Source organism: Melospiza melodia, chromosome 5, assembly GCF_035770615.1.
Source record: "Melospiza melodia melodia isolate bMelMel2 chromosome 5, bMelMel2.pri, whole genome shotgun sequence".
Lineage (NCBI taxonomy): Eukaryota > Metazoa > Chordata > Aves > Passeriformes > Passerellidae > Melospiza > Melospiza melodia.
Genome location: NC_086198.1, coordinates 77,916,040 through 77,932,817, shown reverse-complemented (window position 1 = coordinate 77,932,817; position 16,778 = coordinate 77,916,040). Strand labels below are relative to the sequence as shown.

Here is a 16,778-nt window from a genome sequence, read left to right as displayed (position 1 = left end):
GGAAGACACAAGTAAAGTTACTTATCAGAGACCTTGTACACAGGCAGTTTGACAGGTACTTTCACTGACACCCCAGAAAGCTGAACTGAATTCTCAGGCTGCATGACTTAGGTTGGCTAGGTTGGAATCTCAGCAGTTAAAAGGCTTGGGAAGATGAACAACTTCCTTCCGCCACCTAGAACAGGACTGGGCCATTCTCATTCCAAATAATTCCCTGCCTCAAACAACTCTGCAGAACTGTATTCTTAACTGAGGTGTTGTTTATTCCAGTCTGGAGACTGCTTTGGAATAGAGACACTATATATTTTTATGAGTCTAAAATATAGACCAGTGAGGATCACTCATTCTACTGCAATACAAATAAGGACATAGCTGAAATAGTGCCCTGAGAAGGAACTGAAAGGAAAATTTTCCTTTGTTTAAACTCAAGTTAGGAATTCTATTCCCTGAAATGCGGTATCTTAGAAAAGGAAGAGCAGCATAACCCCTTCTAAATTGCAGCACTCTAGCAGCAATGAAGATGGAAGTTCTTAAGATAGGGAGAATGTCCTGAGTATTCATATTCTTCAGGAAGAAAGTGATTGAATTTTTTCATCCAAATGGGCAGCACAATTTGGCACAATAGCAGTGGTATCAACCCACTCATGAATATCTCACTATCTAATAGTACTTGAAAAGCTGTATTTGTAATCAAAGAAAATTCCTTTTTCCTGCCAATAAAGGCTGATCTGTTTAATATGGCTCACGAGAGCCAGGTCTTTCACATTAATAAATTACATAAGGGCTGCATTGCTGCATGTGCTTTTAAATTATGAGTTGTTTCCAAGGAAACATATCTGAATACTGAATTTATTCAGCCTTGGAGATACACAGTATTTTCAGACTTAGACACAGAGAAAGGCGTGCTATCCTAAGCCAAGGCAGCCAAGCACCAGCTGCCTCAACAACTCCAATAAATGCTTTGTTAAATGCCAATTTCAGTGAGACTACACTACTTAGTAATAGAAGCAAATTCAGATTTTCCAAAAATCTGATTTCCATCTATGTTAAATTTTTTTTCATATCATTGAAACTACAAAATATCTTTCCAGAAAGATCTTTTGGCGAAATTCACATTCTCTGCTCCCTAAAACCCAAAAAGAATCACAACTAAAACTGTACAACAACCAATATTTTTAAGCAATAGCATGAACCTTAGAAAGAACTTGAGCTTTTAAATTATTATTACTCATTAGTTCAATTACAGAAGTGTGTGTGTGGCAAGGTTTAGGTTTCTAGTTTATACTCATTTTTCACAGTTGCTGTCCACCCACAGAATTCCAAGAAGGTGCTTCCTCCTAGGATCTTACAATCCAGGCATAAGGTAGGAAGCTACAACTATGTTCAAACAGTGAAGCAGACACTAATTACTGAAGGATATTTTCCTGACAGCATGCCTGCCAGTCACAGCACACCAGCAGCTCATCATTAAGCCATTAAGTCAAATGAGAATTTTAAAAATCAGAGTGATGAAATTAAGACAGCTCCATGGATGTTTATAAGGATCCCTCCCAAGCAGGAAGGGATGCATGGAAGGAAGCAATGAAATATTATTTTAAAAAGCTATTGAATGGGTGATAAAAACTGGAATTATAAGCCAGACTATAGGAAGAGTTGACATTATAGAGAGATGATGCAATCTTTGGGGCACATATTAGACCATATTTCAAAGGGCTCCAGTTCTTAGGCTTTCTCTCTGCAAATACATATCTGGAACATGCTTAGCCTTGTATGTGATGAATGGTAAGATTTCATGGCAGCATTCATAGAATCATTAGGCTGGAAAACACCTTCAATATCAGAGTCCAACCATTTCCCCAGCAGTACCATGTTCACCACTGAACCACGTCCCCATCGTCTGAACCCTTCCAGGGATGATGACTCCACCTCTTTTCCCTGGGCAGCCCATCTCAATGTCTTAACACTCTTCCAGTGAAGAAATTTTTCCCAGCATCTAACCTAAACCTCGCCTGGTACCACTTGAGGACACTTCCTTTTGTTCTGTGATTTGTTACCTGGGAGACAAGGACAATTAATAAAATGGCAAATTATCCTCTCTTATGTGTTGTGTTTTACACTGTAGTGCGTATTCACTAAGCAAAGTTGTGCAGTTGTAGAAATTTTTTTATATTGACCTGTGCTTGAGACTCAAGTGTTTATAAAAAGCAAACTGAAAGCTACTACTTTATAAACCTATATACCAATTGCCTACTTTCAGGAATTCCAAGCCTACTCATAATAAACATGTGACAGATGTGTGCTGAACAAAACAGCTCCCAAAATGACCTAAACGATTTTATCCACTTTCACTTGCTGTAATACAATCCCAAACAGTTAAATCTAAGGGAAGTCTTCTGTTGGAAAGAGTGAAAAACGTTCAAGAAAGTTTTATAATAATAATCTGTCTGACACAAATATAAGGAAGCTAATTCTGTACCACATAAAAGATGACCTAAAATTATTATGATTAAAAAGTACAAGCACACCCCTCTTTAATAACTTCACCCACAGCTAGTGAACCAGAATATTGAATTTCCTCTCATTATATGGTAGCCTATTTTCTTAAAATCAAAATGAATTAAAGTAACAGGTTTTTGAAGTTTAGATTTTTTCCCTTGATATTATCCATTACAGATAATATTATATAAAAATATGTGGATATACATATCAGATGGCAAAGACTTTAAGAAGCAAAGCAGAGCAGCAGAACTAGCAATTAAAAATTCAACAGAAAATTTCCATGTGTAAAGGAATAAGATATTTTGCCTATAAGCACAAGTGTTGAAAATAAAAGCAGAACCTCACAGGACTGGTGGGTTAAGTGACCTTGTGAGATTGCTGCCAACTGCTGTTATGCTCCTTCTCCAAGAACTTCGCTATTGGGAATTGTTAGACATACTGGCCAATTGGAACTTGATATTGGAACATATTAAAAATAAATAGTAAGATTTAATGAAGTCAATGATCACATTTTTAATGGTTATTAGCCTAGAAAGCATGGACTTGGCCCACATCTGTCAACGCATTTAGGGGAAAAATCTCCTTAAAGAATTGAAGAAATATCTTACAATAATGGAACTGTATACACAGTCATGGGGATATCATGTACCAGCAAGTTTGGAAAATGGCTAAATTTCACACAGTGATGACAAGACCAGAGGTTTAAAAGCTGCCCTACTTAGGGCCTCTTCAGCACAGCAGATAGCATGACTGGGATTAAGGCCTCTCAGCAAGACAGACAGACAGCTGTCACTTTCAATAGATATCACAGGCCTCTACAGAAATGTGCAATTTTGCATCCTGTAGACACATTTTTTACCACAGATAAAAAAAACCTGCGTCACATAGATTTCTACCAAGAGCAGCTGAGCAGAGGAAAGTGCCACTCCAATAGCAGCATTCTTGTTTGGGTTCCTTGGCCAGTAGTTTAGGGAACATTTCAAACTAAGTTAATCTCACTGACTTTAAATCACGCAATAGTAATTCATCTGGTCTGCAGCAATGCTGATAAAAGAGGAGCAGCTGGAAAAGCTACAAGCTCCTTTTGCCAGTACTAAAGTAATAAACTGTTACCTATAGTACAAATAGCTCAAACATGCTTTGGTGAACTTCAGACTCACTAAAATCCTTTTCTGCCAGCTTTTGTTACTGACTACCTTAGAGACGGTGCAATCATCTCTAATGCCAGACTTCCAGCCAGAAACAGAAACCAGGTGAATGGTATTGGAAGGCTGTGAGTCAGTTGATATCAGGGCTGTTTATGGGATACACTAAACCTTGGGAAGAGTAACATTTCAGAGGTTTGATTAAAAACTTGCAGAAGAAAAGAAAACTGCCACATATTCTAGACTGATACTCACAGAAAGGTTAGAGCTGAGAATAGTTACTCTTACAGTGAAATTGTGTGGCAGTATTTTAGTTTTATTTTCTACAATCAAGGCTGTAATGTAAGAATGCAGCCCTGTACAGTAATGCTCAATAACAATGATAAAACAACATAGTTTATAGGCCCCCTAATCCTAACCTAATGGACTTCACAGGCACACAAAGACTCACTCACTTTAAGTTCTTACAGTCCAGCTCATGTTGTGAGGAACTCTGGATGAGCAGACTCTTGCAGCTGTCAAGAGCTGACAGAGCTCTGCTAAGGAACAAAAATGGCTGGTTGAAGTTCACTGCAGATGTGAGGCTGTATTTCTGTGCATCAAAAAACAAATGTGTGACCAGATTTAAGTCTGCCTTTCCCCATTTTCACCCACATCAAGTGCCTTTCAGTGTGAAGCAGCTATTGCTGTAGAATTTTGAGGCATATGAACATGACAAAAATGAGGGGATAAGGCAGCACTCTGCAGCAATGTGACCACAGCCCAGTAACACTGTATATACTCACATAGTGTCCAACTCTGACTGCAGAAACGACAGGAGGAGGGCAAAGCAGGGAAATGTCAATGATTCTGCTGCAAAAAGCACAGCTTTAACTTAAACTGTAAACATGCAAGATGTGTTTGCAAAATACACAGTTTTAACTGTGAAAGTGGCACTTTTCACAAGGACTGAAGTGTTCATGGTGTATTCAGATAACGTAAATACAGGCACAAGCATTTGAACATTCTTTTTTCATCTATAGCCACTTCATTGCTATTGCTATCACAACTGTTTGATACTTGGGTGAGCGGCTGTAAGTCAATAAAAATATTAAACAAGCCCAAGCTTGTTTATTTGGGAAGAAGGGCTGATTTTTAGACTTGATTTCTTACATCTCTGTTCTTTTTCCTGTACCAAAACAGCCACTCCTAAGGTCTTGCAGTGAACCAAACCTGACAAATTATCTGACTGAAGACTACAAAAACTGGTAGGGTTTTTTCATTAGTTTTCATGCAGTTCCAGTTCCCCTACAGCTACATAAATGTTCATCAAGCAGAAAGAAAAAGGTAGTGTGGAAGTAGAAGCAAATAACCAAAGAAGCTGATTATGGATATCTTCACTGAACTACTGTTTCAGATTGAAAGATGAAGTTCCAAAGACTATTTAGGCTTCAACCATGTATTATAGCTCCTATCTTCCTGGTGAAATAACTGCAACAGTTGCAAAATCTAAATGAGCATTAAGAGGATAAATAGTAGAAGACAAAAAGGGCTAGACTGATTATTCTGTCCTTAAACTAGTAATAGCAGCATCATAATGTACTATTGGCAGTAATGCTGAAATAGGAATGAAGAAATAAAGTATCAATTAACCATTTAAATGCAACTGGTAAAGGCTTGGAAGTCATGTGATATATCCCATCTTTGTCAATATATAAGGAATTATAGTGAGGGCTTTCTGAGCCACCTCTTTCCAGAAGGATTCTTTTATGCGATTTATTGCTTTTCTATCAAATAATTCCCCTTTACTCATATCTTCTTGGGCATTGTGTTTTGTTTTCAGTATCCAGAACACTAAATCTGGCCTCATTGATTGCTAGAGAATATGCTGAACATCTTAGTGTCCTGTATGTGTGCAAAGATTGATTACATTTTAATTGTACATGAAAGGCTGTTAAACAGCCAATAAACCACATCAGTTTTCCCAAGCCCCCAATTATCATTAGATCCAGTTAACAATTCTTCCTCTAGAAAGACCCTTTCCTCCCCTGCAAAGGCTTAAGGTAAAATGACAATTTCATTTCTCTAGTTCTTCCCTTATAAAGGGTTTGATCTGCTTAACAGACTGCATACATGTGATCAGTGGACACAGCTGAATGAGCTCAGAACATGTTTTTCAAAGAGAGGCATGGTAAGCACTACTTCAGAAATACAATTATAGCTGATTTTCATTCTTCCCCATGCAGATACAGTTGGGCATCATTTCCATCTCTGGAGAGGGGAAAGCAGAAATTTGCTGCTTGTTACAACTGGACATGAAAATGGTTCACCACCAATTCAGTGTCATTTACTGATGTGCACTGAGTTAATGGGCAATCTGGGCAATGTTCCAGTACCCAAGGTACATCCTTCCCCACCCTGCCCCCCAAAAAAACCCCAAACAAACAAACAAAAAAAAAATCCACCAACAAAAAAAAAAAAAAAACCCCAAAAAAAACCCACCACATCAAAGGAAGGAAACAGAAATGCACATCAACACATAGCCCAGCTCTTGTTTTATGTGTGTGCCACTCCTCCACTCCTTATGCCTGCCACACATTTTACTGAAAGGCTCCTGAAATCCCAAATACTCAGGCATCTTTTCAGTAGGTTTTTTTTTCCCTCAGCTACTACCATTTTGGGTCCTCAGTGAGCAGCATATTTCAAAGACTGCCAGAGCACTAGCAACAGGTGGACATTTTAATATTATAAAATAAAGACTGAAGCATTTGCATCCCCTGGTGGCAGTCTGATTTAACTGCAGTAACAAACCACAAGCCCAATTTATCCTTTCCTTAAGAGAAAATAGAGTTCTATTTTTATCCCTTTATGCATTGATTACACAAATTATTGTAAATTTCCTAGAGAAAAGAAAAATTCAAAATATTTTACAGTGTTTTTGTCTTTTTTTGTCAGGGCAGCTAAAATTACAAAGACCTGCAAACACCATGTGATTTTTGGACATCCACATTATGAAACTATGAGAATTACTTGGAAAGATAATTTTAGAAATGGATTCACACTGAAAAAATTTCCACATTATTTCTGACATTCTTTCTCTTACTAAAAAAATTATACTCTGCATCAGCAGGAAACCAGCTTTCAGCCAAACAACCCAAGACAATAACTGTTTTTCAAAGCCAGAATGGACAACTACAATCAACTACTCTGTTTTCTTACTACTCTGTTTTCTTCAAACTTGCATTTTCTAAGGAGGCTCTGGAATTTCTTCCCCACGACCTTCATTAACGTTCAAGAACTAAACTCCCTGTATCCATACTGAAAATTATTAGCATAAATTTCTTGAAGCACAGGAACAAAAGCAAACATCTGTCAGAGATGTCAGACTCTGATCCCCACTGTGACCACACATCCTGAGTGTAACTACATGGAAACAGACCTGATTTACTAAGTGCTCATGGTAGCTGAACCAGACTTCACCAACACATTCAAAATAACCTGGCAGCACACGTAGTGGAGACTTACACCAGCCTGTGCTTTCTCTGAGACAAATGAGAATGTAAGATTGCTAAATGGACAAGGAGAATACCTTGCCAAGGTGTATGTGGTGAAATATCTCCCTATGGATCCTGGCATTTTGCAGATCATGCAACCAAGAGTCCATTTTCTAGGGTGGCATGGCTTGCTGTCTCTGCACACAAATGCAGAACTTCCTCTCCAGTCCCCATCCAGACCTTCATGTGCCTCTGAGAGCTGATATCTCCAAGCCCTGACACTTCTGACTTCTCAGTGTGTGCAGGAACATTGCAGAACAAAACTTGGTTCCCTGGTTCTTGAAAACAATGTTGGCCTGCCTGCAGTCTTAGACCTCTCCAAAAAAACAAAGCAGCTAAAGTAGTTTAGGAACACAGGACACTGGAGTTTTTAGCTAAATGAGGGGTATCTATGGGTAAGCTTGGGCTCCCTCATACTTCTTTCTTTATCTGCAAGTGCTGTCTTAAGGTTTCTAATGCAGGGACTATCTTAATGCATATTTAAGAGATCTATATCCATGACTGGGGTTCTTTGGGCACTACTGTTTGAAGTAATAATTTTCTTAAAACAACATATACAAAGTAAACAGGAATGCTCTATGATTGCTTGAAATGACATATGATAGATAAGGGACTTTATCTGACATTAAGATAGGGAGTCACTGGTATCTCACTTAAAGAGCATTTTATGGATTATAATTTCAAATTTTATCAGTTGTTATCTGTATTTGAATAAATACTCTATTTTTTTCCAGTAGATAATGGAGAAAAGGATTTAAAATGATGTACATTTAAAGTCACATATCAAGCATACTCTTCATTCCCGTACTGCACATAAATTCATATTGCAATATAAGAATGAACAGCAGAATTTAAATACTTCTATAGAAATATGAAGTTGATTAACATTTAGATTACTCAGGCCCATGCTGCTGTGCCATCTGGTGGCTACTAGTCTGTAATGCAGAAGCAGAAAAAAAATACCCACCAAACCTTAAATATCCCTGTTTTCCAAGTCTTTCTTACAGTTTTCCTCTACAAATTAATTTTGGGTTGTTTCAGGTTTTTAAAATTTATTTCTTCCATGTCTTCAGGAAACAGAGAATCAATGATAATGAGCTAAATAACCATAAAATTCCTACAACGTTCTGGAAATACAGTCAATGCCATAATATTTGAAACCAGGATACTTTCAGATGTCTATACTGTGTTTACTGCAATGATCTGTTTTGAAGGACAATAGAAAAATCTGTAACAAACTGAATCAACAGAAAGAATTAAATTTGAGGCATAAGGAAGTGAAACCCTTCTTTGCCATTTAAAGTTTATGTCTTTATACAGAGCTATGTAACTAATCTAACAGTTTAAATAACTTTTATGTAATGACTGTTGTAATGCAGAAATATACCTTTGTTTTCTCACTGGATCTCCTCCCCATCAAACACCTTTGGTTATTAAAGCAGACACAGAAAGGCCCTTGGAGTCCATGACTAAGAAATGAAGCAGGTACGATTTTATTTCAACTGTACACACACAATACAGAAGAAAATAACTAGCATTCTAGTTCTTGGCTGCAATCTAGAAATCCCACGGTTTAAACAAGAGACATAGTTTCTCTCTTTGGTCTCATTTATCTTAATCTTTACTGAAAATAAACCTTATCTGGGGACCACCATTAGCCTTCCTGTGGGCTAGAAATCAACAGAAAAAATAATTAAAGTCTTACATCCAGATCTGTGCAGAAGCTGCTAAAGTTCTTTACCCAGAACTTACAAGATTTTTTTCCATTACTATTGTTGAAGAGTCTGTAACTGCAAGACTACCTGGGGATATTCACAAAATACCAGGAGCACTTCACATTTTAAAGAGTGAGAAAGGCTGAAAGGCTGCTAATATTCAGACAGAAAATACTGAAAATCAAGATCTTTCAATCTGGGGTTTTTTTTCAGAAATATCAACAATTTTAAACCACTAGTGAACATTTCAGGAGTAAGGACAGAATAGATACAGGGGGATCTTTGCACCACTGCAGTATGACATAACCTAGAATGTTTTCTCTTTCAAAACTTACCCGTTATCCAACCCATTCAGCCCAATTTTCTTTCCTACATCTCCTACCATCACACCTGGCATTGGCAGGAGAGTTTTTGTGTCTCGAATCTGTACAGAAGTGAAACAAAAACATTTCAGTAACAGAGTAATGAAAGCTATTGACTGAATTTTTCCAAGGTTGAAAATATTCCCAACTTGTACCCTGATATTAATGATAAAGAGACTTTGTTTCTTTCAAGCACATAATCCTGCATATAACTTGTACTTATGCATCCTCTCATTCAGGACACAGATACTTTAATGAAAATTAATTTGGAATATGACATTAATTACATCACTGTTTTAAATATCACTTAACAATGATGACTGCTCTCATCAGATTACCACTGAAACCTCCTTCAGAAACAGACAAAGCAGAAAACATTGGAATTTTTATGTAACAATCAGCTCTGAAATATTACAATTCTGTAATAAACTTTGTTCAGTCTGCAGCTAGTCTAGTACATTTTACTATGTACAAGTTTTGTACTACACCAACATATTTTCTACATATTTTCGGATGCCTTTAATTCTATAAAATTATTTCTGTGGTAGAAGTTTGCAGATTTCATGTAGATCAGCATGAAGCACTGGCACACATAAATCATCTCAAGTCCTGTACAAGAGTTTCAGGACTTCATATGACACAGATGAGTTCTATCTATACAAGTACCAATATCATCTGGAGACTTTTCAGTTCTTCTATATTTTCTGAAGGTTTTGCAGAAAACTGAGAGTATAAAACCAGCTCTACAACCTTCATAAAATCAGTGAACATTTAAAAAAAGTACCCTGGTTACAATTCCAATAAAATGCAAAGGTATTAAATAAAGAATCTGCTGGTCAGGTATAAATAACAGCATAACAAGTCTTTAATTGGAACCCACTCTTCTTCAAAAGAATAAAATTATTAACAATATTTCTACCCTACCTGTACAATAAAGGGATGCAATCCTTGGCACTGTCCATCAGGAGTATAGAGCTGGGCATACAAAACTGCATGAGTGGCATGTTTCCCCAAATTACCAACCCAGAACTTTGCAGCTTCAAAATCAGGTGTATTGATGACAAATTCCTGTAACGAGCAAATAAAAAGAAAATTATATAAATAATAAAAATCAGGTCACAGATTTTTTTTTCACCACCATGGCAATGTTCTGAAAACATCCATTAACTGCCAGGATTTATTCTATACTGCACTCCAGCACCTGAAATCTCTCTTATCATGTTCAACTTTAGAGAGAACACATGTAGTAAGGGAAAAAAATTAGAGCTCGAAAAGCTCATTATCTCATTGTAAAGACTGAAACTCAACTTTTTTAATTGCTTATTTAAGGAGTTTTAAAAAAAGGCAGATTAATGGACTGGGAAGCATTTCCTAGATCTTAGGTTAAACTGAGCTGTGAGTTCAAGTAAAGAACCGAGAGAGCTGTTTCAGCTGTGAGAGCTGAAGCCTGTGCAGGGACCAACTCCTTCTCACACAGTTTAGTATGGAAAGGCAGCCTGGCTGACAGTGTGCAGCAAGGACTAACCTGAGTGCTGGGATCAAACGTGGCTGTAGTCCGTAAGCCTTTGGTGTTAGATCCGTGGCTGAGTTCAGTCAGAGCAAAACAACCAAAAATCTAAATTAGGAGACAGAGGGCACAGTTCAAGACCACTTTATTACATTAATTGAAACAGCAAGACTTTCAAATGAGTTCAAATTCAGCTATTAGGGACTAACTTGGCAAAAAAAACCAAACTAAAACAAAACAGGAAGTGATAAAGAGCAACAAAAGAAGCACAAGGCTCAGTTAAAGTGCAATCAAAATATTTATCTTGCAAAATCAGAGGGTCTGGCCAGACAGTAAATGCTGCCCACATGGCCTAGACTGGAGAAAATGTTTAGGATTGGCACCTTCTGTATCAGACAGGCTGCATTTATTCTGCAGAGTGCTTGGTCCCAAGTCCCCATGGAACTCCATGTGGTGTTTCTTTGGCATTAAGACATTTTCCATTTTATAGCATTAGAAGGGAATTTTTATGGCAACACATCAAGGTTAAGAGTATCCTAGTAGGATAGTCTTAAATGACTCTGGACAGAGCCTGAACTGGTGTAATGTTATCTATACTGCCTTTATGGAAAAGTTCCCAAATTTTCTCTGCATGTTAACTTAGATAGTCAAAAACATATCAGGAAGTGGTTTATGAGCTAGTAGTAAGGACAGTCAGAGTTCAATGCTTGAATCTGCTCCATGGCCTTTTCTTTTGCTATTTAGAGGTACCTAGGTATGTAAAGAGATCAGAAATAACACCAAAACTGCAAATAGTGCAAACACAGCTGTAATAGTGTCCATTTCTCACAAATTATTAGAAAAAATTACCTCCATGCTATAAGCTTGTTCCAAAACGTATGCAAGTCTCTTAGAAGCACTCATAATTGAACCTGCAAATGACTGTAAAAACAGAATAATGAATTAAATCAGTGCCCTGTGATGAAAAGCACAAGTTGCACATGACTTTTAATAGTGATGTCCAGTAAAGAGACCAGGGAAAGTGGGCTGCATAGTAAACTATAATTAGACTACAGCTGGGGGAGGTAAGTCAGGATTTGATCATGTCAAGGCCCCTTTACAGATGACTGAACTTGTCCCACCTCTAACTGGTTCAAGCCTTCATTGCAATTGCTTAGAAATACTTTCCATTTGTCCTTAGTGATATTCCCTTGAGCAAAGGAAAACTTAAAGACTATTTTAGTTCATTTTACTGCAAACAGATTGGGAGCTGAAAGTAGGTGCTTCAGGATCAAACAAGAATGCTGATTTGAAAGCTGCCTTCAGTTTTCCTACATAGATAGGAAAAAACTCTAATTCCTAGATGGTCCCCAGCTGTGTGAATAGTAATATTAATTAATTTATTAAACTGATAATATTTGACCAGCTATGTTGAGCATTCTTTGTGAGAGACCCATCTGGGAAACAACTGATTAACAGAATTCAGCCACTGCTGCCAGTGAGAAATTTTAAACTGCTTTCCATCCCTTCTGGATTCTGCCCTTCAGTAAGACACTGGGGCTCAAGCAGGTAAGTTTCTGATACCTGCAAATCTTTAGCAAACACACAGCCACCAACAACCAAGTTCTTTGGCTACCCTAAAGAGGAAGCAGAGGAGTAAACAAAAGAAAGCATAATTTTTTTTTTTTCTGTATCTCTGTCTGTACTGTTTCACCTTTACTTTCCAGGTGGGATTCCAGAGGAGACAGGGATTTAACAACAAAGATTACCCAGAGCTCTCTAACTGTTCTAAACAGTTAAAACTTAATACCATTCTTGAAAAGAAAGAATGAGGAAAAGATCAAGTTTTAATAAAACAGGCCCAAAGCAACAGAATTATGGTATTAGAAGTTACTTAAATTCAAACATACACTACTATAGCCATTGAACTGTACTTACACCAGAATGTAAGAAAAACTTGAGACACAGAGACCAATCATACATTCCTATAAAGATCACCATATGAAAGAGCCTTAATGGGTCTGCCATCGCTTCTTGCTGAGTGAGGAACTCGTACTCAAAGAGCTTTTTACAGCGCAGGAAGGTCAGCTCCTGGTACCTCTCACGGCACAAATCCTCTCCAGGATGATGTGCAAAGAGAGGATCATTTTCCAGAGCAGAGAAGATTCTGTTCTTGGAGAGGAAAAAACTGACATGAGCATATTGACCTAAAACCATTAACAAAACCTGTTAACTTCCTTCAAAGTAACACTGGGTCTCAAACTACAATTGTTTGCTGCAAGGTACAAACTTAAAAAGCAAAATTTCCAGAGAATTTGGAAATATATTTAAATTATCTGTCATATATACAGCTCATGCAGCTAAATTTTATGACATCTCCTTCACCATGAAGTGATTCACTCTAAATCTACAAGAACAGTATGGTAAAACTTACTTGCTTTGTGTAGCAGCTTCACTATCTCAATACATGAAGCTGCTGGCAGAATCCAAAAGGCAAAAGTCCCTCAATCTGAGGATAAAGGTAAAACTCCAGGGCTTACAGTCAGTTAGAAATATGCCATGATGTTAAAACATTAGGCCACCACAACTGCTCTGCTCCCAGATGAAAGTAAAAAAAGGCTCCATTTAATGGAACCACCATATGCAGCCCTTCAATGTGGGGTTGTGCATCTTTTAACGTTGTAATTTGGATCCTTTCTGTAGTAGGTAATATATTATGGCATTATTTATCCCAGACCTGTGTCTTCAACACATCCACACCTTCTTAATTGTCTTTCACATAAGAAGGAAGAAACCCAGACTTTCTGTGCTTTCCTTTGAAAGGCAGTCATTCCCTTTCTCTGTGTAAACATCTCTACATGCCCACACAGCTTTGAAACTCCAAAAACAGAACACTTCTGGCTGCTGTAACACACACCAGCCAGACAAAACCAGGCCTTTCTAATTTCTCTGATCTACCTGTTAGGATTTTTATAATTATGGTGAAGATTCAAGATTACTTAAATCTATGTAAATCTACACCACTTTCAGAAAGCTAGTTCTTTCTCCTCCTATATCTCCAAGTCCTGCATTTCCACACCATCTCTTGTGCTGCTGGGCAGGATTAGCTTTCAGCAAGGTTCACATGCCAATCTCCAATTGTAATGCCACATAAACATTAATGCAAGCACAGAACATTGGAAATTAGGTCAAAGTAAGACAGAACTACTGTTTGATGGTGGCTTGAACTTAGCACTGCATAAGTGCCTTGCAAAATCACGTGATCTATGATTTAAAGCAAACAGTAAAGAAATATGGTAGAATATAGTTATTTCTCAATTTGAAATGAACACTCAAATTCTGAAATGTAGCACCTGCTGTTCTCCCCTGTACTGATGTTCTGTAATTAAATGTCTTATGACACAGCAGAATAGGTTGCTTAAAAATTCAGCTCTGTTCTGAAAATTAGCTGTGCAAATCAAATTCCTTCATGCTCCATATTTACAGAGCATTATTAACTATACTCCCTTTAAAAAAAACCATACTTAGTTCTACTGATATCTGCACAATTAAAACATGCTTACAATTCTTGCCAAGTTTACCTTCAGCTGGATGACATCTTCACCATCTATGAAAAGTGCCATCTCCTTCCAGTTGAAGGAAGCTTTCTTACGGTATCTGGAAAGGGGGCCTTGAGGGAAATCTGCCAGCAAATTATCCCGTGAGTTTTGGTTGCCAGTCATTTCTTTCTGATTCATTGTTAGCTAAACTGCAGCAAATGAGAAAAGATAAAACACAAACTGAAGCACCACAGATATCGCCTTTTTAGTTCTACAAAGAAATTAAAAGAGTTGTTTGATTAAATCCATGGATTTGTTTAAATGTATGAGTACAGCACTGCAGAGGCAACTAAAATCTTGTCCTTCCCCTTTTCTAATTCAGCTGGCTTGATACAAAGAAAAAGAAAAAATGCCTTTGACCCAATGTAAACGAATTACATCATCTTTGTTATTAAAATATGAGCTAAAAATGAAACAGGGACAACACTGGTTATCACCATATTGTGTATTAAGAAAGAGGGTGATAAAGTGAGAAAATAGCATGTCTTAAACAGCAAATGCAGTAAGGCCCCATGAAGTCTGCTGGCAACTTTGTGTGCATCTATGAGTCAGGCAAGAGCACTACAGAACTGCACAGACCCTGCAAGATTTCCCTGTCAGGAGGTACAACTGCACTGGTTCGGGAGAGAGAGGAGAATTGTGCCTTTCATTAGAACCTGGCCCAAAGAAATAGAGGCTGATCCTCTGCTGCTTCCAGAAGCTGGTGCTGGAGAGCCCTCTGCTGCTCAGGGCACTCCCAGCGATCCCTGCCATCACACACGGCAGAGATCTCTGCTGTGCCTGGAGGGAGCAGAAACCATCGGACAGGGCAGCCGAAAGACTGGCTGAAAGAAGCAGCTCAAAGGTACAGGCAGGACATCCCGGCCCAGGGCTGGCCAAGGGCTCACTACAAACTTTGAATATAATGAAGTACAGAAACTACTTCAGCAGTCTGCCTTTTCAATCCCTTTCCCCCCTCCATCACCTTGATATATCTCCTTGATACCTCTCTTTTCTTTCAACCTTATTCTTTTATGGAGGTCATGCTCTAGCTCTGAACAGTACAAACACAGTAGAAGGGAACAGCAGGATAGTATTTCTGCATGTGATTTCCAAATCAGTTCTAGGAAGATGCAGGCAGCTCCAGTACTGCACAACAGGTTTGGAAAGAAAGAAAATAAAAAATAACAAAAAGGACATTGAGAAAGTGTTTCAACCTCCAGCCAAATAAACAGATACTACACTTGTAATAGGCTTTACACTTGTAATTGGAAAATACGGTTTTCACTCATAAAAGAGAAAAAATTACATTGCAATATTGCAGCTATTGCATCTAACTTTATCTACATTGCAAATCAGCAATATTACCTAAATGAGAAAACCTAAGAGTTAATTTAAAAAAGCGTTCTGTACATAAAATATACTATAAATTTTCTGACTTCATGCAATGGTTTAATATAATTTGGCTCCAAGTCAACAGTTTCAAAACCTAATTAAGAAATCAAAACAGGTAGTTGCAATAGAAAAGTAACAACGGGCTGTCCTAAAGAATAACTTCAGGGTTAATTTCAGCCTTGCTCTGAAATTTTGAAACGTGTGTGAAGGTGGAAGTAAAAACCACATTATTTTCAATTTGAAAAGAACTGCTGCAGTTTCACTGCAAAATGTTGGGTTGGAAACCTTTTTCCATGGAAAGCGCTCCTGCTAGTAATTCAAATTCACACCCGGGCACCAAACACGGGTCACAAATCAGAGGGCAAAGGACAGTTTGCAGGGTACTATCCTCAACTATCTCACGTAATAATGACACAGCTCAGACACTTGGTAGCTGTCAAGAATAATGATACTGTACCCTCACGGCTAAGAGATTATATATAACCGGTGTTTTACTTTATTTTCTTTTCTAGCGGCTCTGCATTTCCGAGCAATCTGCTGCTGGCAGGGGCCCAGAGCAGGACACCCCCGGCAGGGCACGAACCGCTTCCCGTGCGGGCTCAGGGCACGGCCGCTGTTCGAGCGGCCCGAACTCACGGCGGGGCACGGCTTCTGCTCAGACAGGGCAAACCCAGACCACACAATGTGCTGTTATTTGCTAAAAATGGTGTACCGAGCTGTCTCCCTAATGCGCCGGGCTGACTGTCCGGTGTCAGTCAGCCGTCCCGGTGTGGAGTTTGCCCTCCGGAGCGTTTTCACGCAGCTGTCACAGCGGCACAGACCGTCCCTAAACAGAGCAGCACATGCCGTGACGACCCTCTAGCCTCACGCCCTGCTGGCGGCTCCTCGCGTTTTCAGCCGCAGGACGGCACCGTAGCGGTCTTTTGCGGCACTCGGAGCCTCAGAGCCACAGGCGGGGGCCAGGGGACGCGGTACGTACCTGCGGCCGGCGCCGTCTCCGCCTCGGGAACTGACGGGAGCAGCCTGCGACGCGCTCCGCCTCCTGGCGCGGCGGCGGCAGCGGGC

General features: G+C 38.7%; 1 protein-coding gene across 4 annotated transcripts in view; it reads right to left on the bottom strand.

Annotated features, from left to right (window-relative positions):
• The window catches only part of ACOX3 (acyl-CoA oxidase 3, pristanoyl), a 38,818-nt gene extending 22,057 nt beyond the window's left edge, over positions 1-16,761 (bottom strand). Inside the window, exons 1-7 of one of the 4 annotated variants that reach the window (XM_063157538.1) lie at positions 16,693-16,761; positions 14,322-14,488; positions 12,679-12,912; positions 11,611-11,682; positions 10,780-10,869; positions 10,179-10,322; positions 9,228-9,316 (exon numbers count right to left, since the gene is read on the bottom strand). In XM_063157538.1, the coding sequence (XP_063013608.1) occupies positions 9,228-9,316; positions 10,179-10,322; positions 10,780-10,869; positions 11,611-11,682; positions 12,679-12,912; positions 14,322-14,477 (785 nt within the window). In that variant the 5' untranslated portion in view covers positions 14,478-14,488; positions 16,693-16,761. Of the gene's footprint in view, positions 1-9,227; positions 9,317-10,178; positions 10,323-10,779; positions 10,870-11,610; positions 11,683-12,678; positions 12,913-14,321; positions 14,489-16,425; positions 16,603-16,692 lie in introns of those variants that run through there. The other 3 variants (XM_063157539.1, XM_063157537.1, XM_063157541.1) reach the window with 3 other exon arrangements.
• Between the last annotated feature and the right edge of the window lie 17 nt (positions 16,762-16,778).